At 43.2% G+C, this 27,617-nt stretch overlaps 1 protein-coding gene and 1 long non-coding RNA gene across 5 annotated transcripts in view; one reads left to right on the top strand and one right to left on the bottom strand.

The window, feature by feature from the left end:
* Positions 1-328: 328 nt before the first annotated feature.
* Positions 329-3,672, top strand: LOC119015522. The gene is made up of 3 exons (XR_005073375.1): positions 329-460; positions 990-1,124; positions 3,551-3,672. It is a non-coding gene; the product is annotated as an uncharacterized LOC119015522 (long non-coding RNA).
* LOC119015521 (E3 ubiquitin-protein ligase Midline-1-like) overlaps positions 2,146-27,617 on the bottom strand; it is a 65,396-nt gene continuing 39,924 nt past the window's right edge. For all 4 annotated transcript variants that reach the window (XM_037091583.1, XM_037091584.1, XM_037091586.1 and 1 more), the window contains 8 exons: positions 17,802-17,897; positions 12,663-12,770; positions 10,596-10,744; positions 9,918-10,045; positions 8,578-8,721; positions 5,578-5,739; positions 5,138-5,345; positions 2,146-4,446 (listed from right to left, as the gene is read on the bottom strand). In XM_037091583.1, the coding sequence (XP_036947478.1) occupies positions 4,098-4,446; positions 5,138-5,345; positions 5,578-5,739; positions 8,578-8,721; positions 9,918-10,045; positions 10,596-10,744; positions 12,663-12,770; positions 17,802-17,897 (1,344 nt within the window). In that variant the 3' untranslated portion in view covers positions 2,146-4,097. The remainder of the gene's footprint in view (positions 4,447-5,137; positions 5,346-5,577; positions 5,740-8,577; positions 8,722-9,917; positions 10,046-10,595; positions 10,745-12,662; positions 12,771-17,801; positions 17,898-27,617) is intronic.

Raw genomic sequence — 27,617 nt, 5'->3', positions numbered from 1 at the left:
ATGATTACGAAAGGTCAAAGATTAAGGTCTATGCTCTTCTCGCAGAAGCTAAGCTAGCTAACATCCGAGCTAAACCGAGGAATACGACATGATGTTACACTTAAAGGGAAAAACTTGAAGAGGACACAAACGCAGACTCATGCGGGAGGCAGGAAATAGGGGAACAAAAAACAAGCAAAACGACCAAGGACACCAAAACAGAAAAAAGAAACACGGTTCAGAAGGCTAAACAAAGTGCAACAAAGACAAAACACAAATTAAGTGAGAATAAGACTAACCAGAAACATACCAGGGCGAGACGTGAGGAGACGCTGAAGCAGAACGCCGGGCGGCAACGCGGGAAACGCAGAACAGGACGGCCCAACGGGGGGAAACATCACGGGACGAACTGACAAACGCAGGAGGGAGAACCAGGACTGTACACAGAGGGACGCTGACGAGGGAACTGGGAACAGGTGAGGTGAGTGAGGGGGGGGGAAACACAGAGGGGGAGAAACCCACGTTAGGAAACTGAAAAGCAGGAAGAGACTCACAAGGGCGTGGTTTCAAAATAAAACAACAAAACACTGCACGCTGTCTGTCTCATGTGAAAAGCAGCACTAGTGACTGATATGAACGCGTTTGACAACAACAGAGAGAAGTCTGGCCATGCTACCGTCAACATATCCCCTGTATCACAGGTTGAATTGCAGACAAACAAGCACACGCCTCCGTTATTTGTGGATGGCGACCCGCAAATTGCCTTTGTGTTCTTTTTTTTATTGTTTGCTCGGTGGAGCGCTGGGTAAACTCATTTTGCCCACTCACGCCCCTGAACCTTGTGAACAACACACTCAGTGTTCCAGCTAACACTAGCACGTAGCGACTAAACCCTCCCACCGAAACCTTCCATCTAAGAACAATTGCCCCTGGAAAATCAGGAAGAGTCCCCCCAACCTCATGTCTGTGGGAAGTTCACATGATAAACTCGATGACTTCCTCTTCCACAGGAAATTCATAAACTCGGGTGAACTCAGACTTCGACATTAACATCTGTCTGGATGATTCATCGCGTGGAAGAAAAGGTGCAGATGCCGTTCTGTTCCCTGATACCTCTCGCAGCATCTGTTCCCATGGTATTGGAGGTTTGTATAATGTCATTTAACAAAGGATAATGACGTTACACAGTGTTGTCAAGATGATGAGGCCCAACTTTTCCTACATAAATCTAAATAAGTCTAGCCGAGGCGGGTTCGAATATGAAACACATGGGGAGTGTTTTTTGCGATCAAGCTAATACAGAGAAATTAGATGGCTGATAAAGTATTTTGTGCATATCTGGATTATTTCACCCCCTTGGGCCTTTTGATTGGTCACAAATGTAGATGTGGACAACCTGTGGTGAAGAGTTTTAGGTCGTCTCTTTCCAAAAACACTACAAGAACACTATTCTTCAGGTCAGAATTCACACGTAGAGACTTTTAGAGTATGTCCGGGAACAAGCATGGTGAATGTGGGCTTAAGTTTGGATGGACTCCAGGCATACTGTTTTTGTCAATAGACAGTATTCACATGACAGCCATTTTTACTCTGGCATCAAGATCAGGGTGGGAAGTATTGCAAGCTTCCAAGTCATATAACATAGGTAATCTGATAAATAGTTATAATTCACCACTTTCTCAATGATCAACACCTAAAAAGGCATGGATAGTAATAATCCAGAGGGACATCTGGTTCTATTCATGGTAAAACAAATAAACCAACAACCAAATAAATGACTGCTGAGTCGGGTTATGATTATCTGTGGGATTATCACTATAAATGACCCCTTTCACATACAAGTAGCCATGTAGCAGTAAGCCTTAAAAGTTGGATGACATGGATTTACCTTTTTAACTTGGCAAGCAACTGGAAGAATGCATATTGGTGCTCACAGTGTCTTCCAGAAGGGCACTAGAAACTTTACACAGGCCAAAATGCCATAGTCTAAAGCTATTGAATTTAGGACTGCTTACACTTCCTCAAAATATGATCTCTGCAAGTCCCCCAGAAGGAGATAGAGAAACAGCTCCTGGCATTTCACCTCGTCCCGCTTTATGAGATCAGCTCTTGACATTCTCACACCGCTTCGCCGCTTCGCCGGACAAATAAAAGCACACTTTAATGTGAAAAGGAACACCGTTTATTTTTGACCTTCTCGTAGACACATCGCAGACGACAGTGATGCAAGCACTCATATCCTGTTTTCCCATAAAAATGTCCACAGAGACGCAACATAGAACACCATGGTCATAAAAGTTCAAATGGAAACATTAAATTAAGCAGTACATATTCGTATCAGATACAATGAAAACACACAGTATAATTAATTGCCGAGGAAACACAGTTATTAAAGAACAGTTTGTTATTTGTTGTCATACTTTTTAAAGTGTACCAGTTATTCAAACACAGCAACATCGAGAAATATTGCTCAACCGGAGCACCCACTATCGTCACCATTTCATCAAATTCCTGAATCTCATTCAGGCCGTTTTGTCCCTTTTTTTTTCTTAAATAGCAAAGAACTGGGGAAAATTCCAATCAGGATTCAGCCAATGAGTGAAGAAATTTGTTTTGTGCACTCTATGACATCATCAATGTGCGACAAGTCCGGGGAGAGCCCCCCCCGTGCGTGGCTGTGTGTCGGTAAAGTGAATGTGAGAGAGAAATTCAACCAATTTCAAACAATGCTTCATGTGGATTTGACAAAATAAGACCTCAGAGTGTAAAATGCGTGTCAGATTTTACGTTTTGAAAATGGGAAGACACTCACAGTCAAAAGCGAATCCATGAGCCCGAGCACAAACAGATCACTTGATGGCCACATGCTACTTTTTTTTTTTTTAATAGAAAAGCGAGAGAGAAAAAAAAAACAACACAACCCAGATGAGCATTTTACCTTTCAGCTCCAACAATAGCCTGGAGCCACAACAGTAACACAACTCACATATTATCACATGAAATAATAATGGCGCGACTTGTCCGTCTGCCAGAAACAAAAAAAGAAGGAAATTAAACACAACAAAACTCAAACAAAACACAACACTTTTTCCCAATATGAATGTTAATTGCACCAAAATTAATAATAAAAAAAAAAATAGGCTACAAAACTATGAATAAAGTATGAACAATGTGCAAAAACAAGGTCTACCTTTAAGGGAATCCTGCATTTCAATATTAGCATAACACTATTTCCTTTCTGTAGCTCTTTAAAAATACTTCAGCATTTATTCATTTATGTAAATGTTTATGTAAAGACATCTGAATGGACAGCAATGACTACTTTGGTTCCTTTTTAATGAAGGAGGGAAAGATAAGGGGGGAATGAGATGAATTTACAAAATATACAGCTATTGTTCTACTCTTTCCCAGCAACCATGATTGATTTAAGTTAGTATTTGCACTTGTTTGTGTGTGTGTGTGTGTGTGTGTGTATGCTGTGTAAGCTTATGTGTGTGTACTTTCAGGGTTTTTCAAAGTGCTATATCTGATAAGGTGAAAATTAGAAATTGATTTGTGGCTTGTTTCCTAGATGCAGTGGCACAAATACACCCATTGTGGCCCCAAAGAGCCTTGGAAGTAGGAGTTTCTGGATCGACTCCAGCTCACTGTCATCCGTCTAGATTAGGTTTACTGAGCTTTTAAGAGTCAACGACATCCAGCATTGTATTTGCTTTAAGGAATGACGGTAAACAACTGGAAATCACTTTGTTAGGAGCCTAATAATATAACCCCCTGGGCATCACTTGCTTTTTCTTTGCATATTAAAGCTGCATTGGGTAATTGTGCACGAATGGCAGCAGTCAGACCCTGGTGAGTCCAGCTTTTTGGGAAAAATGTGCTCGCCTGCAGCTGTTTCCGAACATTATATTCCTCTTATTGTTTTGCCGTTGCCTCTGGGCGCAAAATTGCACATGACCAGAATTAATTTGGGTAAATAGAGCAGATCTGAATTAAAAAGCGTGGGACTCTTCTGTTCTTTATCCAAGTATCATCATTTTTCGAAAATTTTCGCCCAGTGCAGCTTTAGGATAATTAGGACAAGTTTATGCTGATTTATTCTTGTCTGTCTGTAGTTCTTAGTCCTGGGGTTCCATTCCCTCTAGATGGTCGGGGATGGGTAGACCGGTGAGGATCGTCAGACACTTATTCCACACGTTGAACACGGGACACACGGGCTGACAGAAGGAGACGTGAAATGTGTGCAGGTGCTGGGAGCCCACCGCGTCGTAGAAGGTCAGGTAGCCAGCGTCGTAGTCCAGCAGGACCCCGACTCGCCGCAGGTGGGGCGAGGGCTCGATGGCCAGCTCTTTGCTGTTGTGACGAACCACCCAAGAGTTGTTGCAGCGGCAGAGCACCCAGGAGGCCGAGTTCTTGCCGATCCACTCGTGCTTAGGAGCTGACTTGTAGGCGATGCCCACAGCGTACCTGAAAGGGAACGGATGATTCGGTCATCACATTTTAAACCCATGTTAAAAAAAAACTGAATATTTAGTGAAACATACTACCAGAAATAGAGATACAAACTCGCAACAACTTTTCATCTCAGTCTGTTAATTCAAAGTCACTTTGTCATGCTACATAGTGTCTGATACAGACACACAAGGCACCATTAAGGGTTTTCCGACAAGGTAGTTAATGTTGTGATGTAGTTGTAGTTTGAAAACCCTAAGACTATGCAAAGAATTACTTGGTGAGGAGCAGTAAAAGATCATTTGGTCAGGTTTTTGAAAAAACGTGTTTGGTTATGTTGAAGTAAAGCTGATTTGTTGATGTTTAAGTAAAAGATTACTTAATTAGGTTTGAGAAAAGACCTTTTGGTTGTGCTTCAGAAGAACTATTTGGTTAGATTTAAGAAAGGATCATCATGTTTAGGAAAAATAGCTTGGACAGGTTAAGAGAAACGCTTGTTTGACAAGATCCCAACACTCTACCCCTACCCTTAGTCACTACATTGGGTGGAGCTGCTGCTCTAAGCATCTCAAGTTGATGTGGAGTGGTTTACATAGGAGTTACGTAAAAGCCTTGTGCTTTTCATACAGATTCTAAAGTGTACCTTGTGGCTCTTTATGAGGCATGGGCATGCAACTGAGCTAAAACTTTTGCTGACAAATCTCACCATGTGCTCCCTCCAATTAAAGCCTCCCAGTAGTGGCGACCGCTGTCGATGAAGACGTTCCCCACCACGCCGTAGCTGCTCTGGCTGGTGAAGCGATCCTGGCTGTGGCCCTTCTTGGACGTGGTTTCGTCCCGCTCCACCGTCAGGTTATCGTGGGACACCTTCAACTTCTTGTGGGCAGATTTGGGATCCAGCTTGAACGGCTGGCCTGGGGGAGGAGAGCGAGTAAATGAAAACAAATTGATCTTGAAACGTAACAGTAACAGTAGACGGTCTTCAAAGAGCAGCTCATTTATTTCCAGTTAATTGAATTCCATATTTGCCAATGGGGGGGAAAAACTGAAAATCCAATAAGCTGCTTCTGTGTGGGTGTTTACACGCAAATTTTCAGCTAAGGTCAGTCCTATATCGAGAGTTGGTTTTCATCGTCTCGTGCTTACTGTTAGTCTTCAGAGTCCCCGGCTCACTGCTCCTGCTTCCCGCCTGGTTAATGGCCTTGACAACAAAGATATACTTGGTGCCACTCTGCAGACCGTGCACCGTGTAGTGGTTCTGCTTGATGTTGGGAACAATCATCCAGCTCTCCAGCGAGTTACACAGACCTGCGAGGAGACGGAAAGGAGGGCGAGATAAAGAAAAAGAGGCACAGGTGAGAGTATGAAACTATTATCAAGTTCTCAGTTTCCCTTTTAGTAATTAAAGCTTTGGTGTGCCAATAACACCCACAAGAGACAAACCATGTCTTTAAAAGGAGTGACGTACAGCTGTGTGGAAGGTTATTAAATGATTGGCTGTGGCAGAACCCGTGGCAGTGGGAACAGGTGAGACGGTGTGAAAAGGCACAAGAGGAAACCATTCACACCTCGTTGGCTTCGTTGCAGCACTGTGCTCTCTCCGGTTTGTGCGATGTCTCTGCAGTGTGTTTTATTCAATGGCACTTGAGCACCACCTCCTGAGGCCAGAGTACGTTTGTGCATGTGTGAGTGTGTGTGTGTGTGTGTGTGTGTGTGTGCGCACATCTTCCTTCCATGTCAAGGATTTGCCCGCCTGAGGGATTTTAAGACAGGAAGTTGCCACTATGCTTCTGCTCTTTGTTGGCCACCCAGGGGCCACAGTTTTCCATTATGAGTTCTCCTTTGAATGTTACAGTGTCACGTAAAGATGTGTTATCTAGATGTTCACCGCATTCTCATGAGGAACTTTCACCGCGGTCCAAAACCAGCTGAAAAGAAAGCAAATAAATGCACATACAGTTTTTTTTAAATACAGAAACCTGGGAAAATAGTCAACAATGTTGTCTGAGGTTCTAGCACTGAACTCATGTTCAAATATAATATCCTGCGTTATTATTCTACTAATATTCTACTACTGCTGCTTGAATATTATCCCCATTATCCCTAACACTTTCAGACTTAAAGTTCATTAAAACCAAGCACATTGCAATTTCATTTGATGAAGCCTGGTGCGCCGTGCAACAGAAATAGCCTGTCGTCTGTCACTAACATATTAACACATATTTCCCACAGGAAATCCAGTTCAAATGGCTGCAGTGAACAATTATGCGCAACAGTTAACGATGTTGTTTTTGTGTTTTCATTGAATCAACATTAGAAGAATTCCTCTCCTTCAACAGCGATTCATCTGAATTGCTGCAGGGGGGATCTTCTGCCACGTGACTTTAGACGCAAGCGGCGACGCCACTGATGTTATCGGATGTGAAAACGGGAGGTGTTAAAGCTCAAAGCGTCTCGGTGAACAGAAGGAGTCAGGCAAGTGGAAGCAAGAGGAAAATACATCACACGTTAGTTCACTGGCTGTTGGTAATGTGCAACCTCTAGAAGAAGAGGGGGAGGAAGTGAGGAAGGATTCCCCTTCACATGCGGAGCTGAATGGGAAAGAAAAAGGACGCAAGCAACCCAAGGACAAAGAGAAAGAAACAGGGGGTAGGCAGAGGATTTTTGCTATGAGGTATTTGAATCTGAAAAAAAAAAGGAAGAAATAAAAAGGCAGAGAAAATGCAGTTTGATTGAAAGGGAACAGGAGAGATCGTCTTCAAATGCCCTGACCCCATTTTCTTCCTTGTAGCTGTTGCTCACTCGACTGTGCTCATGATTTTTTTTTTTTTTCTTTCTGGGCCTTGTGTGGATGGGAGTAGATGTGTGTGTCAGCGTGTACTGTATTTCTGCTGCTCTACAAGACATCGTGTCGCTACGTGTGCGGCTGCGATGCTGATTCATATTACAGCTGTCATCTCTCCTAATGCGACGTCTCCCTCCTCCAGCGCTAAACGCCTCGAATGTATAGAAACGCCAACTCGGCATATCCGCTGAATTCTCCGCCGCGCTGTCGTCAAAATCTGATTCTCCTTCCACCCTTCACAAGTTTTCTGTCATTTGATGTGAGGCTGATGGTAACATAAAGGGCTGGAGGCTTCACTTCAGGAGGTTCCACTTCCACCGCTATCAGAGCCTTTCAGGAGACGCACCTCAACTCCCAGCTGTCTTAGGGGCGCTGGTGGCCACAGTGGGGTAGCAAGAGTGTACAAAATAGTGTGTAAATAGTAAAAATGTATTACACAACACTTCATTATCCAAACATCTTTTTACTTTAATCATTTGCATTTTCCCACTTTATTTAAGGCACAAAGTGTTTCGTATTGCCCGTGGTCTAAATGCAGAGTCATAAACTTCTCCAGTGGCCTGAATCCATCATCATTTTCACTTAATTAAGGATCGGATGTCATGTTCATGTTCATGTTCATGTTCGCAACTTGTCATCCAGCAGGGGTTGTTAATCTGCCAGTACGTATCCATCCAGTCTACGACTTTATCAGTGCTAGAAGCTATTTTCATGTCACTTCTTTTTGCTTGTGTTTTTCTGGCTACTGCATAAGGGGGATACCATTTTTAACTGCGCCCTGTAAGATCACAGTACCCAAATTTGAAAGTTAGAAAAACTAAAGTAGCCAGCTGTATTGACACTAAGGTAAAAGGAGAGAAAACAGACCTAGGCACTCAAAATACTGTTGGTTTAGTTTTATTTCTTAGTTTTCAGCTATTGTTTTTTGTTGTGTTTTTAATCAACAACCTGTACACAACCTGTTTATATATATACACATATATAGAGAGAGCCAGCTAGCCCTGGCCTGCCCAGTCCAAAGCTCATGTGCCCCCAGTGTTCTGGACCGCTAGATGCACGACTAACTGAGCTAACTAGCAGACAGCTACAGTTAGCAGCAGTTAGCGGTTATGTATCAGAGGCAAATGTTTTAGACCGCTGGAAAAAATTCAGACTCCCTGCAGGTTGCCTATAATAACATCAAATAATTCAGTCTCCTCATCCGCAACTACGAACATGACAATGACTAGAAAGGATTTTGAACATATATAGTTTCAAGATACATGATTTTCCTGGTCCGATTCGAGCATCCCTTTACTTACTGGCAATGTTAGACTGTCCAGTGAAGATGGCATACTGGAGCTCATAGGAAACCACCGTGAACTCATCATCGGACGTCCAGTGGACTGCGATGGTGTCGTAGGAAGCGGTGCACAACTCCTCCCTTATGCACGGAGCATTCGGAGCTGCAAGCGGCGGAAAAAGAAGTGTCATCCGACAAGATCCTGAACTCTGATGCTACGTTCCAATTCAGTATAGTTGCAAATTACATTAGTAGTACTCCAAAATGATAAGACACTCAAAGGCTGCCAGCCATTATAACAAACAGTAGCTCCAATTAACCACGTATGTGTTCATTTGGTTTAATTTAAGAGTGTAAAGGCTTCATTACACACAGGATTGAAGATGTACTTTCCAGTAGAGTGGTAAGTTGAGCATTGAAAGCAGTGTGGTGGAGAAATAATAAAATATTCAGATAAACACATTAACACAGCCGGGTAAAGTAAAGATCCCAGGCCTTTTAGCGGTGACAAATGTGGGTCGTTACATAACTAAAATTGCTAAATTGGATTTCTTCCACGCATGTTTTGATCCATGTGCACTTTATCACATTATCGTTGTTCTAACTCTACGGGGAAATAAATAAGACAAACCATTTTTGTATTCAAATCATGAAGTAGCAGAGAGAGGATGGACTGAGGTAAGAAACAAAGATACAAAGGCACAGCTTAAATTGATTGCAAAGCCACTTCCTATCTCTTTGGGTGTCTGTCACTCTCTCCCTTTGCCGAGCCTTCTGTCACGAGTGGCTGCACATAACGGAGTGATTCAGGCTGATTCACTTAGTGAAAAGGCCCTCCAGCGAAGACCTCATGCATCGTGAGGAATAAATACGCGCCAGTCATTTTCGCAGGCCATTCAGATCCTCTGCACATGATGCCTTGTTTTTTTCTGTTCCCCAGCCTGCTTCGTAATTCACGCCGAGACGTTTTGATGGCTCCTCGCAAATGGGACATCAGAAATTAATGGTGAAAATTAATTTTTCGAGTTAATAGGCTGGGGCCTGTTTCTTCCAACGCTGTGCTCGAATATAGAGAGACTTCAAAAGAATAATAATAAAAAAAAAAAATCAGATTTCAAAGCTGGAACAGAATTATAAATAGAGGCAATGTTTGCTTTCATGGTCAGCGGGAGAACAAGGGATTAAGGGCTCGACTGTGGATGCAACAAAAGAAGACGTTTGGCTTGTCGCTTTAACCTCAAAGAAGATCATCGATTGATCGTGACTTCAAAGAATTTAGAAACAAGGTGTTCACGGTGTTTTTTAGTTTGATCAACACATGTCGCTATGAAAAAAAGAAAGGCTTTGATGAAGGCTTACCGGTAAGGTAGTCCAGACTCTCCAGCAACTTCTTCTCTCTCCCAAAGTCCAGGGCAAATGTGTCAAAGGTGTCCGTTAGGTTTATCTCGGGGATCAGCACTTGGGTTGACGCAGTTGCCATGGAAACCCTAGATGATTTCCAATCAAAATCGGACATGTTTATTATGATCTTTGAAATGACAGAAAGACACATTATAAGATACTCCAAGAGAAACTGGAAATTCAAACATTTTTTAAAATTTTTTTTCTATTATCAAAATCAACAGCTGCTCAATTAAAACCACTGAATCGGAATGAAATCAGCCGTCTAATTAGTGAGGCTGTGCGGATTAGATTCTAATACAAACACTGCTTTAATTCAAAGGACTAAAGGATAATGATTTCTTTTTATATCACTCCGCTTTGTTTCTCCTGAGGAATCCCATATTGGACACCGGACTTCTCTCTCAGTTGCCAAATCAATTATTCAGAAAGCTTACGCACGAAGCGGAACAACATGAAGCCAAATAAAAGATGAATTCCCACTCTACTTGTCTTTTGAGTCAAGTGCATAGAGTTGTCAATACTGTTTCTTAAATCTGTGTGTGCCCTATTTGCCCTTTATCTAGAGGCTAGACTTTAGTCTGCTGAAGTGTGAGTAAATCCATCATGTGCGGCCTTGTGTGTGGGCTGTCCGACCTCTCGTTGATGCTCTTAGCAGTCTGCAGGAAGCGAGCGTGATCGGTTTCTTTCAGCGTCTGATCGGCCTGCGTGATGAGCGCTGAGGACCTCTCGATGCACTGCTTGCAGTTGGAGATCTGTTGGGCGAGCTTCCGAAGCCTTTGCGCCTAGAAGGAGCGGCAAACACAGGGAGAGGCTTGAGATCAGTGCTGTTGGGCTTGATAAAATCACAAAACCATGGATGCGTGAAAAAGGTTCCCACCCAGTTTATCATGTTGAAGATTAATCAGAGATGATGACAAAATACCAACCTATTTGATGATGCAAATATCAACTATCTTTCTCAAGAGTCACCCACTTCGCCTACAGTTCAACACACTGGGAGCTGATTTGTTTTGACCTCGCGACTTGTGTTTTGTTCGACGAAGAAAGAAAGAACCCTCTCTTCGCTTAGAGCCTCTGCTTCTCTTTTAGCAGGGAAGCTAAGTGAACCAGACACGTCAGTGGTAACCTTTTCTCTGGATTGTAGACCAAATAAGTGTGGACGTGATTACGCAAGTAAGCGTCACACAAAAGTTGCTTTCGATTGAAAAAGACAGTCACCACGAACAGACAAATGGCTCATCTCAAGTGTCTGAGCTACTGTGAGATAAGCTTCTGCCATGTCCCTGCTTTCACTACAGTTTCTGGACCTGTCAATGATTCTATTGCACGCAAATCTGGGATTTCATTTCCCCCTCGTCGCTCAGCTTCATTCCTTCTCCCTACAGTGCAGGCAGAGATTTTAGGAGACAGATTGAGGTCAGTGGCTGAATTGAGGTCAAAGGATATTTCATCAGAGGTTTGGCTTGCAAAGCACCCAAAACGCCGTAATCTCGGGCCAAATCCTTTTATGAAATTGGCAATATTATGAATGTTAGACAATAACAACATAAGGCAGGCTAACACCAGAAACTTGCTCTCAGAAAAAGACCATTTGGAGGTGTTACTGATCATGATCTCACATTCCACACAAAGCAATAATTGAAGGAGGCTGTTGGCCTTAAAACAAGTATCTCAGTATGGTCTCTGCTACATTCCACGGTGGAAAGAAAATCCCTATAGTAGGTTCCAAGTCTCATTAAATACAGCTGAAAGTAAAATCATCCGGGTTTAGAGCACAAGTAAATGTGCCCTCCCATATGCTCTGGGATCTAGACTTGGCCAGTCCAACTGATTTCACCGTCTGTTCAGAATGGGTTTGTGTTGTAGGCAGTTGAACAGTTTGCCTTCTGTTCACCATGTAAGGTTCAGGTCAAGTGGCAGAAACAAAGTATTGCATTTGACACAAAATGGGGTTGAATTGTAGCTTAGAGAGATTTAAGTGCAGGCCCTGGATACTGCATTGCACTACACCGGCACATTACATTTTATTTACTAAAGGAGAATGTGTTTTTATTTCATGAATATGACTGTGGAATTTGCAGACAGCGTTTGCTCCCTGATGATCATTATACACGGTGGGATGGTTTACTTATGGAAGGAAATATCGTTTTTAATGATTAAGCAATGATTTTAATTAGTAGCTACAAAAACATGATTCAAGCATTAATTAAGCATCAAGATAACAGAAGAGTTCACCCCGAAATGAAAATTCAGTCAGTGCAAGCAGAAAATCGGGGACGTTCTGTAGTCTACAGAACATTCATGGCGCTTCACAGCAAAACAGTGTTGCAGCATTCTCCTAAACAACTGAAAAAAAAAGTGCTCTGTATAGCTCTTACTCCATAATCCTCATCTCCAGAGGCCCAGAGATCCCAGATTGATTTGAATAGACATAAATTACACCACCAGTGTGCAGGCAAGCTTGACCCACTTCAGACAGGACAGGGTGCGTGCTAACGCTTTGAGCTTAGCAGCTAGCAAAGATTTTCGGAGTAAAACTTTTTTTTCCATCGACATTTTCATTTTTGGGTGAGCTGTTCCTTTAAGTACATTGCGCTGTTTGTGCTGGAAGAAGAAAATGACAAATGAAGGCAGGCATAAAAAAAAAAAACCAACCCAAGAAAATAAATGCTATATGTCATCATATAGCATTCACCTCACCTTCCCCTCCTTGATCTTGCTGCCAATGATCTGCCTCCTCTGCTGAATGATGTCAATCAGGAGATCGCACTCCTCGATGAGCTTGCCCTCCTGACGGGACGCGTTCACCTGAGAACCAATTCAAACAGAGTATTAGATAAACAAAGACAGTGATGGATGCCATGGGTGTGGGGTATAGTGGGGGATAGTGTCTCCGAGGGCCAGGTCATCATTTTCATCCATCAGCCGGCACTCCTGTCTGGAAGCAACACTTGAGGGAGATGAGGCACATTCAGCCATTTTGCCTCCCGCTGGCTTGAGTGGTGAGTGACAAGTAAAATTAGCAGGAAGCCCCGTGGCTGTAAGAGAGACATGACACTCAGCAGCGTGAGTGGCTATGTCCGAAATCACCACTATTTGCTGTATAGTGCACTATATCAAGCCTCCACTATGTTCTGACTGTCTGACTTCGGTGCCCTGCATGCATCTATGTTTAAAAATGTGAAAGTGATCATTGTATTTATAGTTGTCAACTTTAACAACAAGACTATAAAGTGTCGAAAATCTCAATTTAACCTCCAGACACCCGAACAAATGAGTGATTTTGGATGCAGCCAAGTAGTAGCCCTCAGTGACATGGCAGCCCATTTCGAGTTATTTGACAAGATGAGGCAAAATCAGGCACTTGGCATTCTATACATTCCTCCTAAAGTGTTGCAGGGATGATTTGTAGTCCAACCCAGATGTTAGTATCCCCCTGGTTCCCTCAGCATGAAGCCTATCATATTTTTGAGCTGGATTTTGGATTATCACCGACAATAGACTGTGGTAAACACAAGTTTATGGTGCGTTTTTTTCCTCAGCAAGATAATCTCCACAGATGAACACCACTTTTATTAATTTTGAAGCAAAAAATGGAACCACCAGAGGTAAAAAGGTAACGTTAATAAACGAACTACGCTGCCTTTTTGGGGGCAAAAAAAGCGCTTTATAAAACAAACATGAGGTATTAACTGGAGTATTTTATGTTGTAGAACAAAACTTTAAAATCCTTTAAGCTATTGTTAACCTTATTTCAACAGAGAAAACCCTTCCAAAAACCCACTGACCTCAGGAATATGGAACCGGAGTTCAAAACTGCTAACTCCTTTCATTTCAATTTAGGAATCACTCCTTCAATGCTCAAATGAAACACATATCGAAAAAATGAAAAGATGTTGGTTCATAAACAGACAGTTAACATTTCAAGGTTTTATTTACAACTTAAAAAGGTAGACACTAGCTAACGTTTAGCTGTCCACCTTTGTGTTGAAATCTAGGTTTTGACTTTAAGATCAACCACTTTAATACTTTCTACATGCTCCAACAAGGAGAAAAGTTAAGCAATAAAAGACAAAGTCATCGTCATACAACACAAGCCTGTCGCGTAACTTTATATGAAGCATATTTAGTTTTTTTGTGGCTGTGGGTTCAAACATTTGCTTGGCCCGAAAATCCACTGACACCAATAAACGTAAGAAAAATGATTTAATTTAGGTTGGAGGGTGTTTGGAAAGTGCGCTTGATGCCGTTGATTACACCACAGCCGTGAGGGTCTTTGGATGAAAAATGGCATCCAGTTCCGCTCTGAGGGCATTTGATTCACTTCGTTGTGGCACCTCCACAGTCTGAGCAGGCCATAAAAGTTGTAGAAGTCCAATTATAAGACTGCGGGTCCCAACATAATGTGTAATTTCTCATTGTGGTCATTTCCTAGCGGCCTCCTTTTCAGCACCTTGTAAAGTGTTTTCTTGCTGCGGCAAAGCGATAGCACGGGGAGCAATGAAAGGGAAGTCCGCGGTGAGTGTTGCCAAGCCAACGAGAGATTGCACAGTTCTTCATGCGCACACGGGCTCGCTTCGTGCGCACACACATGCGTGTTGACAGGGCGTTGTAATAATGACATCAAGGGGAGTCATTCGCCTTTCCTCGGCGGAGCCAAACAAAACTGGAAAGGACTTTTTCTCAATATCCACAACAGCGATTGTGTGATTTTGTGGCATCGTGGCTGCCAACGGAAACAATTCGCCACCTGGATTACATCTCGGTGCTTACGGCGGGTGAGACATGCTAAGCTGAAAGCCTCGGCCCTGCTGTACAGGGTAGGCATGGGCATAGGCAGGGCCCGGTGCATCTGTCTTTTCAGCTACTGCTAATTGGTTTCTCCGACATCACAGTGACAGCTCTGGGGAAGCTGGAGATTTGAAAGTGCTTACTCTGTGAAAGGCTTGTACACATGTTATCTCTTTGTGGAATTCTGCACACCAATTAGCAAACTTATGCCGATCTGAAAACAAGGTTGTTCGGGGTGGAAGTTTCTCTGAACACAGAGCACGAAAACACGCACCAAAGTTCATGTAGTCTTTTGAAGTCAGCTCTTTTTTTGGTCTACAGCTGATTTTGCTTATTTCGCTGTGTGTGTGTGTTTTTTTTTAATATGCTGCCGGGTCGGGAGGAGTTTCCAACAACTAATTAACAACACTTAAACTTAAAGGACCTTTTTTAATCTCTCGAAAGATGACCGTTGCGTAAAACCCTAACTCTATGCAGCAGGAAGACTCAAACATTTGTGAAATCGGTGCCTTGTGATAAGAGAAAACAGAGAAAGTGATCCCGTATGAGTGGAGCTGTGTTGAAGGCTTGGGCGTTGTCTTGGCTGAGACTCCCTGACATTTTGTGACCGATCTCAACACGAATAAAGCTTGACGTCCGCCGACGTTGCTCATCTGACCAGAACACAGCCGCCCGCAAGGCTGCACGGACGCGCACTCCCGTCACGCCTCCTCCAAATTTAAGTGTCCTGATAAAATACCACATTTTAAAAACTCAAGGGAGGACATTTCCTCGCCTGCGTCTGAATGGTTGACTTGTGATGAACCAGACAGTGAACCCCCCCCCCACCCCTGACACTCTGGGACCAGAGTACACCATGTGCAATGTAGAGATGCGGAGAGATGTGGAGCATCTAATGACTTTGGGCAGTGCCCTCTGGAGCATATGATCGGTGTGACAGATTGTACCCTGGCAGCGACATTAAGTGATTCATTAAGCTGCAGAAACACACACATGCAAAAATTACCCAGTCCTCGAGGGTATAAAAACTTTTTGGAGAAGGCACGCGAGGTTAACTTTGTGCAAAAAGGGGTTGACGTTTGAGCTTGACACGCCTGATGAGTTCAGCGAATCCGAGGCCTAAAGACATCAGAGATATTTCCTCCGTCGCTTTGGTAATTCTGCCTTGGAATCATTTTCCATATTGCGCTTTCATAAACAAGTCAATTAAGTGCCTATAATGACCCCTCTTTTGGGGTAATTTGTCATCATCAAATTACGCTCGGATGCAAACACGATCACTCGGTTCCCTGTTTTCCAACATTCAGAACATTGTGCGGCATCAGATTCAAACGGTTACAGCATCTTGATCCTATTAGCCGACTCACTGCCAGCTGAAAAAGAAATGCCGCGATTTGACATAATGCGCCGCAGAGGCGTTACATCGCAGCTGAACCACAGGCTCAGAGCAACTGGATGCGAGCTCGCGAGGACCGCTCACGGAGGGGGATGCAAAGAGAGGTTGCCATCTGTGCCATTTTGAGTTTGTTAAAAAAGTTCTTTCCAAGCATGCACGGACACTTTGTAGTTTTCAGACAGCTTCTGCAGACTCAGAGGTGTCAGAGAGCCTCGGCAGCCATCTCCAGAAGAGCTTTGGAGTAGATGTATCTGTGAAATATTCAGAGAGCTTTTCCCTGCGTCGCCCCTCTTTTTTTTTCACATCCACCTGACAAACGGCTTCATTTATTGAGATTATATGACTTCATATGTATTTTTGGCTCGTGATCGCAGCTTGATATGTAGTTTTTTGGGCGGGGGGGGAGTTTGATCTCGTGCAATCTGAGTTTTCTCACCTCAAGACAAACACGCTGCCACTGTACGCCCCGCAAGCTATTTCAGGGCTTGAGAGTGTGTTGTGAAGACTTACTGTACGTGTGACCATAATGCACTGGAGGAAAAAAAGAAAAGAGGTCATGCATTTTTTGTTTTTTTTTGCCCCCTCATATATGAATAATTTATTCATTTCTGATTTTTTGAGTGGAATGTTTTCCCTTTTGGTCCTTTTGTGTGCAGAGATTCTTATATAAAATTCCTGCATCATCGAAATTTCCCCCTCAAAGAAAACATGTCTGCGTGATGGCGGACACGCACGCAGCACTTTGCCAGAAAAAAAAACAAAAATTTAATCTTCTTGATAAATCGCAATCCTCTTTCCTTGCACAGGGCCTTGCCATATGGAGAGGCTGCTCTCCATTATTTCTAAAGTAAGATGTCGCTGCCTTTAACCCCTGTGGCACTGCTTTATTTAAAGCTTCTTAACGGGGCCGGCTAACATGAACGGGCGGGCTTAGCACAGCGGCGCTAAACACACAGAGGCATTCACACGCACTGCTGTCATCCTAAAAACAAACAACATATTAGCTCAAAGCAGATGTTGAACGACTGCAAAAACAAAGCACGCGTTGCTCATGCCAAATGTGAACAGAATGATGCTGAAGTCCTGACAACTCAGCCTGAGATCTAACAGACATACAGCCGAGCTGCGCCAAATGTCACCATCAATCATTTAGTTGTGAAAATATCAGAAAGCACAAATTTCAAGAAAAGCACATATTTGTCCGACCGACACTATGAACCCAACAACGTCGCATTTCCAATTGCAAACGAATAAAAATGCAAATGTTTTTTTTTTTGTTTTTTTTTGCATAACAACCAACAACTTCTCTCAAATCTAAAACATAACACTTTTTTCAAGTGGTATCATTATTTCAAACAGGGTAAGGCTAGCTGCTAACCTAAGCTACAAGCTAAGCTAAAGGATGCTGCTCTCAGTTTTAGGAATCACATAGGAGATGGGAACAACAACAAAAGACATATGTCTTTTCAGTAAATAAGTCAAAATGTCAAATAAAATGCACAATTTTTCACAAAGAACACTTGACATAAATTCCCAGGGCCAGTAAACATTTGCCGCAGCAGATTAACTGTGTGAACTCTAGAGAAAAATGACATGTTGAGTGAGATGGTATCTGGGTCAGCGTTGACCTCAGAGCAACTGCCGGGACTGACCTCCACATGTTGACAAGTCTGGATCAGCTTCCCCATGAGCGACTCCAGCTCGTTGTTCCTCTTGATCAGGTTGCTCAGGTTGGAGTCCAGGGCTTGCTGCGGAAGAACAACACACGGATGTAAGAACAACAGAGAGAGAGAGTGAGGAATGAAAAGGGAAAATGGATAGGACGGAAATGAAAAGGAGCAGATGTGAAGGGGCAGAGCCATGTAGTGAGGAGGATAAAGAACGCAACAGATTTTTAAAAAAATTTTTTTTATCGTTCTACCCCTTAGGATTCTCGGCTTAGACGAGCCGAAGAAGTTGCCAGACAACCTCAGGCGCTCCATCACAGCACAAAATAAAGTTGTAATACAGCTACTTTTCCAGAAACAGAAGAATGAGCAAAATAAATGTTTGATTCCTCAGAAAAGAGAAGCCGCTTCTCTTCGCAAGCATCCCCGGGACTCCTTCTGAAGACCGCCTACGTACCTCCGAGCGCGGGTGGTGATACCCCTCGTCCCTGTACTGCCTCCTCATCCTGCCCCGTCCGAGCCTCAGAGAGTGGATCCTGCTCTAGTAGAGGATGTGACTAGGACAGCCACTCCACTGAGCACCAAGCCATGCGCAAACCCGGCCAAGCGGCAAATTAGGCATCAAAAGCTTCCCCTATGAGAGCACGCAGCAGCGCCCTCGGCTAACGAACCGGCAAACAGGTGACGGCACGTCAGCTCTGTCCCCTAACGCTCCTCCCCACTTTTTTTTTTTTCCCTGTCTTCCCTCCCCCTTTTTTTTTTTTCTTCCTCTTTTGCTGTTTTTCATCCACCCGGGCACAAGCTGTCTCCTTTACTTCCAAGACCGTCATATTATTGCCAAACCGAGCGTGCTTAAGCCGCTCTGACGCCACGTCTCCGCTGTCCCGTTCCAAGCTGTGTCCCAGATGGATTTTAAAGCTCAGGCCCCCGGCGGATGCTGAGATTTCCCTGCGACGCCTCCAACAGCGGCGTTAAAGGTGGGTCGGGTGCAGCGAGGCCGAAATGGCAAGAGTCGAGGACAGGTGCTTGTGAACCTCCTTTGAAAATTAAGGAGGTAAACTAGCTAGATGAGACACATCTAGCACTATTCTGATTGCTCTGTGGCGGATAAAAAAGGGAGTTGCCCCGGAGGGAATATTGACTCAACAACAATGAAAAAAACACATAGAGATGGTGGGATTTGGTGTGTTTTTTTTATGTGTGTGCGCTGTAGTGGCACTGGGGGCTTAATGGATGGCCTTAATACGCCGATGACACACAAAAGCAAAGAGCGGCACAAAGGTCTTCCTTGGAGAGGAATGTATGACACTGCGATCATCATCCGGAGAGAGATAAAAATAAAACCGAAACCTCGGGAAAGGATGATGAGGGAGGATTAGGATCACAACAACGATAAGTCAGCAGCCGCGCCACGTATGCAGCAAAAAATCACACACGCCTTAAATGCAAAAAAAAAAAAAAAACCCTTATCTTTGTGCTTTTCAGAACATGGAATACAGAAGTGGCATGTGTACAAGGGGAACAGCAAACAGCATCTCAGGGATTTAAAGAGATCAAACCTGCTGTCACTCCCCATGCCATGCTACGTTCACTTCCTTGCGAGTGTGCATTTGCGGTCAGGATTGGACACGGCGGGGTCGCTACAGCGGCCACGTTGCCGGCTCGTATTAACGTGTCAGCGCCGGGTCACCCGCCTGCCCGTCAGGCTGATTGGCTGTCAATCACCCCGCTCCTGTTATCCGCACCATCACTCTCTCTCCCTATCTCTTTCTGTCTGCCTATCGTCTGAATTGGATTTTCACGCCCTACAAAAAAAGAAAATCAGTGCCTGTGCAACGTTAATCTCTGCCCTGAACCAACGATGCTAAGCCATGTTGATTTGATGACATTTGAGATATACAGCGAGCCATCGGGTTCACATTTGCTAAGCACTGAGCTGCGAGGATGCATGTTGGAAAATGAACCAGGTGCAGAAAGAAGCCCAACATATTAAAGCGTAATGCTGAAGTGCGTGTACTCAACGACTGCAATTTCAGAGGGGAAATTACTCTGCCGCGTTCACCACTAAGTCACCTTGCAGATTAGGATTTTGCATATGAAACATCTCTTAAAATGACGCTAATGCATTTCACGGTCGTCATGCTGCACACATACAACACGGGCATTGAAAGTCACAAAAATAAACATCAGGGACATAAAATGCTGCAAAAAAATAAGGAATAAGAGAGAATGAAAGTAGTTTATAGTCTGGAAAGAGATAGCTAACAAGGCAACAACAGCCAATTGTAAAGTAGACTGCACTGTTAGATGAGGAGAGTGGTGGGAGTGTGGTGTCAGCATGAAAGTGTTAAGGGACGCGTGTGACAGCATTACACAGGCGATTTATGCGAGGATTGTGTACATGTGGGAGTTCTGATCCGCATGTGAAGAAAAACATCACACATAGTCTAAACGTGTTAAGATGTGAAAAGGTCGAAGCTGTGGTGTGGAAACGTCCGTTCACATGTGAATAAAGCCATTCACTTGTGAGGATGTCCAGTTCACAGACTTTTACTCTCACGTGACAGAGTTTTAGTTCACATGTAATAAAAGAAAAACATGTGAAAATATGTTGAAACAAACAAAAAACAAAAGCTGAACTTCACTGAATTTAATTTTTTGCGTTCTAATTAAAGTTCTAATTCAGAGGTGAGAAAAGCCAATCACGTGATTGACTAGTGACAGTGTTAAAAATTTAGTTCGCGTGTAGAAATATCCACGTCAGATTTTCATTTTCACATGTAAAAAGGCAAATTGCACTTGTAGTTTTCGTGCAGGCAGAAAGGTTAACATGTTAAGTCACCTGTAGGATTTTAGATTTAAGATATCATGCTGCCAGGCATGCAAAGATGTCAAAAATTAGCTCTCGAAGACAGTCAGGAATTATAAATTATTATATAATAAAACACATGGTAGTTCAGGATAATTGTTGAGCTTAAACATCTAATAGTTGTTGATATATTGCAGACTCGAGCAAAGTGTTGGACCGACCAATGAACACGACCACCCTGAGAGCTGACTCTAGCTCTCAGTGACAGAAATGGTGGAAGAAGTCAAAGGTCAAAGGTCATTCATTTCAAATTATACTCAGAAAGTAGTATAAGTACTATTGCATTGTGGGTAATGTAGTCGCCAGGTTTTGATAAAGCAGTTCACTGGTCTCAAATAGCACTGCTGGACTCATTGTGGACAGTTTCAAAACACATGATGAAAATAAATACAGCGTCTGATGAGTCAGAGTCTGGTGCCTACATTACCCACAATGCAACAGTGGAGGAAATGTATCAGATTACATCAAGCCTCCTCTGGAGCCACAAAAGGCTTTATACCACTTGTTTTCACAGATGCAGTAGTTAACCCTCAGACTTCAATGTGTAAAATTGGTGGAGTTACCCTTTAATAATGATGAAGCGATGTACAAGCAGCCGTCAGTGGGTCCAGTTGCACTGCAGTTTTGCAGTTAGTCCAATAGTTTCCAGCCTAACACTCTGGATATTTCTCTAGTCTTAGTTTTTTGGAGAAATCACAGAGTTGAGTCAGCGTCTCCGACAGCGTCTGCTCTTAATTAGCGCAAAGCTCTCTTGAAATCACCCGACAGGAATCCGCTCCCTGACACCGAGACAAACTTTGCACACGCTTCATTGCCAAACACCTCCCTGTCGGCTTTGAAAGTAAAAGTTTCGAGGCCCCGTGCTTGGCGGCCTCGTCTGCCGTTTCTGTCTAAACCCCATTGTTGTCAGTGCTCCATGTGTTCATCAGCAGCTGCGAGCGAGCTGAAGTAGCCTCCGATAAGCTCCGAATTTATGCAGAGGGATCACACGACTCAGCCGCGGATGGAGACGAGCAGGTAGGCAGCCGAACGGAGAACTTTCATCTTTTTTTTGGGGGGGGGAGATTTACCGTGACGCTGAGCGGGATTGTGTTCCCGACGAGCTGCCATCATTTTTCACTAGGTTCCGCGTGGAGATCAGAAAGACCTCGGCGGCGAAGGCGAAGGCACGTGCCGAGAGAACAAAGGTGGACGGCTGAACAGCGAGACAGAAATTAAAGAGGGGGAAGGCCGAGGAAAGCACAGCGGGGAGCCGAGAGCCGTAATCACAGGATTCATCATTTGTTTGTTCACCGCTGTGCGCACTCAGACATCCACACTGTGTTTATCTCCCCCATCTGAAGTCATCATTGTATTGGATGTTCCGTGTTTGATGGAGGGGGGGGGGGCTGTTGTTGTGTTTGCTCGACACCCAAGTTTTCTTCTGGCGAGCTTCCCTCCGTAAATTGGAAACAATATGTCAGTGTATCAGTCTGAGGGAGAGAACAGAGATGGGAAAAAGAAAAAAAAAAGGAAAAGAAAAAAAGGAAGCAAAGCCCAACAGAGAGAAAAAAGAAAAACACAGCGAGGAAGGAACATTGTAGCACACGGGGGGGGGAAACTGGGAGAGGATGGAGAGAGTGTGTGATTGTGTGTGTGTGTTTGAGTTTGATTGGGAGGCAAGAGGGCCCCCGAGCGAAAGGAACATCCAGTACAGGAGGAAAGAGAGAAGACATCGAGCGCCGCACGATGCGCTGTAAATTCTCAAATAACGTCTTTTATTTACTCCGACTGGAGAGAGCGTCGGCTGTCTTGGAGACGGGAGTCTGTTCACGGCCGGGTTCAACACTCGGAGAAATCCAGGACAAACCCTGTGATACTTGACGTTGCAGTGTGAGCAATGATGCTTCTCTTCGGTGTGTACCAGGAAAGTGGTAAATATATCAGAACAACATCTTTAACGCCTTGTGATCGCTGACAAAGCACGCATTTATCACCCACTGCTCATCTGCTGCAGAGGTTTTGATATACTACCAGTGATCGATGATCTCAACACAGATACGTTTTAGATATGATATCCACAGTGCTCCTGTAAGCATGGCATCAAGACATCAAACACAGGTTATGTGACAGTAATACAGATATCCATTCTGTCCATACATATATAAATATATGTTTCATTGGTGTGCCAGTTCAACGTGCATGTGGCCTTTAAGGTACCTTAGCTACAGGGGCACTTTGGGGTAATTATATAATAAAAACGTGACTGAACCTTTAAGATTTCTTTTTAAAAATCTCCACAGAGAGTAAGACTTCTACATCGCCGCAGCGAAGTAAGAAGTTCAGCCACTGGAGGTCAGACAAACAAGGTTTTTGGCGGGCGCCGTCCTTTTATAAACCACTTTAACACAAGTTTGTCAAAGTCAAGGTTGAAATTTAAAGGTGAGAAGTTGTCAACTTAATAGCGCGGGACTATATAAAGGACAGGAAGGAGGAGAATAAGTGTATTCCTGATATAAATGATGAACGAGACAGCTGGAGGACATAAAGGTAAATATTGTGCTTATCTGCGAGACCGTGAATCAAGTGTTGTGTTTTGTGTCCGTTCATATTTTACTGCGCCTGTTGGCACTTGACAACCACAAAGTATGTTGCTTCAACGCTAAAGGGGCAGCTGATTAAACCACAACAAACCTATGATTTAAAACTAAAGCTGCACACACACACACACACACACACACACACACACACACACACACACACACACACACACAGCAGTACCTATCTTTTATCCTCAAGGTTCTTTCTCCACAGACCCGGAGCCAAGGACTTTAAAAGCTATTTCCAGATGCCTTCTCAGTCAATTTCCTGTGACGGGGGTAATTTTATCTCCGAAAAAAGGATGGGTGTTCCCACAATAACCTCCGCGGCTCTTATCAGACGCACCACCGCTGCCACTGTAAAAAGGAAACCATTCCAATCATCTGATATTCGTTTTTTTTTTTCTTCCTCCCTACGCCGAGTTGGGAGGGGGGGGATATCTCCAGTTGCAGCAGATCAGGGCAAAAAGCGATACGCATGAAGTGGTCCGCAAAATATGACCAAAATAGTTTCAGATTGTCAGATTTTGCAAAAAAAAAAAAAAAAAAAAAAGAGAAAGAAAGAAAAACATATCCGAGTGGGGGGGGGAAAGGGACCGGATTTAACATCTTAAGTGTTTCAAGTTTTAACCATTTGGGGCTACCTGACAAGGCACTTTCGTTCCTCCTCCTCTTTCCCAGAACTTCCCCTGAACTTTTCTGTCGTCATGAATTAAAAATCAGATGTGCTGTTTCGGCATGAATATTGCAAGGCAGCGGAGTTAGTTTCCCGTGGTAATTAGCTTAGATCAAGACCTCAGCTTTCTTTCCTGTCTTGTTTCTGTCACTAGTTTGAAGCGGCGACAAAACTTTGCCTCTTAACAGACTCAAAGCGACAGTGAATGGTTTTAAATTAACCGTTCCGCGATCATAATCGAAGACGTGATCACTGTTTCTGTCAGGACTGGTTTGCCGATGCGCCGCGTGGGTTAACTGCATTACTGCACACTTTTTACAGTACGTGTGCCACGAGATGCTGCCACGCATGGATAAAAACACCGAGAAGGAAAAAAAAAAAATACTGTTTACAGAAGTGCATTAAGGTTAAGTGAACTGACAAGTGCAGAACTCAGCCTTCTACATTGAAGCAGAGTTTAGCCTGAGGCTGAGATGTATTTAAAGCCTCGCTGTTGCTGAAGAAGCTAAACAACTCAGGCAGCAATGAGAATGAAGTGGAGATATACATTCGGTTAAAGTTTGTTTTGCATTTTGCAAGTGTCATTGTATATTATATATATTATATATATATATATATATATATATATATATATATATATATATATATATATATGCATTAATTTCCTTTTCAATAAAGTCGTAAAACTCAACTTGTGTGTCCTTGAAGGCCCCATAACTCTTATGACATGACTTATGACATTATTTCTTAACATTCTGCTGATAATTTTAGCTGTTTTACAAACTTTACTTTGACTAAAATGCTAACATGTAGCACCTTTAAATTAATCGCTTCATGGTAATTTGTGACTTTGACGAAGGCTCAGTCAAAGCAGAACACCACACAGCAGTGATGATGAAACCCCTCCGCAAATATATGAAAGAAACTGAACATGATATTAATGTCATCATGATGCTCTAATTTCCATCTGAGAGACAATTAATACTGTCAGATAAAGACAGAAAGCCTTCCCTTTAATGGTGTCTCTGTGGGTCAGCTCAGGGCTAACAGGGTCTTAACCCGCAGTCTGCATCAGACTCACATCATGAGCCAGCTGGCTGGCATGAGGGTTTTCAGAACTTAACAGGTGGTCAAGTACTTTTGGCAGGGAGGTCACATTTGTTTTCTGTGTGTGAGAAATTGTGGGCAGTCTGGGTTTATCTTCAGATTCGTGTCAGGGCAGAGGGCAGATATGTGTTCTCCAGTGTGGGCAGACACGCACGCCTGCTTTTGCACGTGTCTGTGTGAATGCTCAAAAGTTGTGAAGCAGCCATGCATGCTTATCTTTCCCATCTGCCCTCATGAGGTACAGGGACTTGTGTCAGATGGCAGCATGTGATTTATTTATGTCACGCAAAACTTCAGTTATTCAACAAGTCCATCCCACTGAGTGTCAGAATCCATAATTGTGAACATTATACATATAATTAGTATTTTAATCTACACTATGGTTTGGCTTAAGCAAGAAAAATGAAAGGTGGTCAAGATTTAGCTTGTTTAAGGGAGTTAAATACTATTAAATAAATTGAAAGCAGTACAATAAATGAATCTATAGACTGGTATATTTGAAGTCATCGTAACGTAGCTCAAATAGCTAAGTAGCTAAATCTTACAAAGTCAACTGCCATCAAAACATAATTTAAATTAAAAGAAACTATATAGGTCAACTGTGCAAGCAGCTTAATATGACCCATATTAATGTTTATTGTTGGGGAGTGACCTCTAGTGGCCATACTAATTATTACTTATCATTAAACTGTGACAGCAGGATGAAGGTTTTATTTACATTCTATTGATAATTTTAGTTTGTTTCTAAAAAATCTCAACTAAAATTCTTACATACTGCACTGCAAGCTGGGTTTCTCCATCATGACTGGATTTAGCTGTGACCTTATTCAGTTTATAAGAAATTTAAGATGTCAGGTCATCCTGAGGTCAGTAAGTGAATTTAGTTCAGCTTCAGCTAAGGCTAGCTGGGGCTATTTCCAAGGAAATGCAAGAATTTCAATTGACAATATTCAAAAAGTATGCTGACCAGCTCGCCCTGACCCAACCTGATCCAACTTTCCTGTGCTAGTGATGTAAACAGCAACACTCCACTGGGCCCTCAAGCTCCCACTCTGGACCACAGCAGCTTAATGAGCTAACTAGCCAACGGCAGCTGCTAATGGATGTTATAGATATTTTATAATCATCAATTTTTTACTTTTCCCTTGTGCTCATGTGGACACTCTCCCCAAAAATGTCAACAACTGATGTTTTATTCAGAGACATGTCCTATGTTCAGCAGCTAAAGCCAACTAGAGACAAGCGTGTTCACGAAGTCCTCAGGCAGTTCATTAAAATTCAAACTTATACGGTTAAACAAAGGCTGAAGGTTTGCACCTGCGCTTCACACGTGTTCCATCTCATGCACCCTCTAAAGCTGACGTGAATTCTACTTGTAATATTCAGGGGTCATATTACACGCACGCGGGCCATCAGAGACTCCAGCTGTGTCACGTTGTGCTTGTTATAAGTTGCATGATAATGTTTGGCGACTCGTGGGCATGTCACCGCAAGGATAAATCTGCTTTTGCTTAGCTTTTTTCCTTTTTTTTTTTTTGTGATACGGCAGATAATTAGCCCGTGTGATCACTGCTGGGCGCGCTGACCTGTGATGTGCTGCGCTCTCTCCGCGGATGAATGGACGGAGAAGGAGGAGGGGGCAGACGGAGAGGCATGATAATTAGATGAAGCGCTGACCTGTAGCTTTCCTGCTAATTACTCTCCTCTCTGCTTAAATATGCTGAAACACGCGAGATGAGAAGGTACGGACAGACGCGAGCGGCAGCTGCGATGACTAAGGGCATCGAGACCGTCATTGGAGGGAGAGCGGCTTTAAAAATAGAGGACGCCAGCCAGCAGAGGGCCCATAATGATAGAGGGGACGGTGCTTTAGTGGTTTCATGCTGATTTAAGATTATCCCACTGAAATAATGATCACTGTGAGGGGTGTTTCAGCGCAGACACTGAAAATAGATGGTTATAATCATTGACTTTTTATTCTTTCGAAGGTTTTGGATGTTAAGACATGAGTATTTTATTACTCAAGGACACATTATGCTCTTTGAAACTCAGTCTAAGAGTAGAATCTTATTACAGAGCTCTAATGTTTCAGTTATTAGAGAATCAGGGCCTTTCCCTGTGGTTACCGCAACTTGGAATTAGTTGGTGTGATTCAGTTTCTTCCATTATATCACCAAAGGCATGCCTACCTCTCTGAGGGCGTATTATAAAGTATTTCACACTTGAACACATGTTCCAAAGTTCTGGTAGAGGAGAAAAAAAAACTTGTTTCTCATAGGAGCCACACCACGGCTTTTTATTTAAAGACTCCTAGAAAGGCTGAGCAAACGCTCTTCGGGCGAGCGTGCAGGAGGCTCAAAATGCTCCCCGGGTGCATGACGCTTCGGAAAAAGTAGGGTGTATTTTCTCGCTCGATGTTCCTGTGAGAAAATCTGTAACGTGCGACTCATTTGCGGTCATTTTTTAAAATTTTTTATTGGGTGAGTTAATCGATGCTCTGCCCGAAAACTTCTGACTTTGTTTGCATCCAAATGCTGAAGGCTGGCCCCGGTAAAACTGCATCTGCTGCA

This window comes from Acanthopagrus latus, chromosome 24 (assembly GCF_904848185.1).
Source record: "Acanthopagrus latus isolate v.2019 chromosome 24, fAcaLat1.1, whole genome shotgun sequence".
NCBI lineage: Eukaryota > Metazoa > Chordata > Actinopteri > Spariformes > Sparidae > Acanthopagrus > Acanthopagrus latus.
The sequence above is the reverse complement of the archived record's forward strand: the minus strand, read 5'-3'. Positions and strand labels throughout refer to the sequence as shown.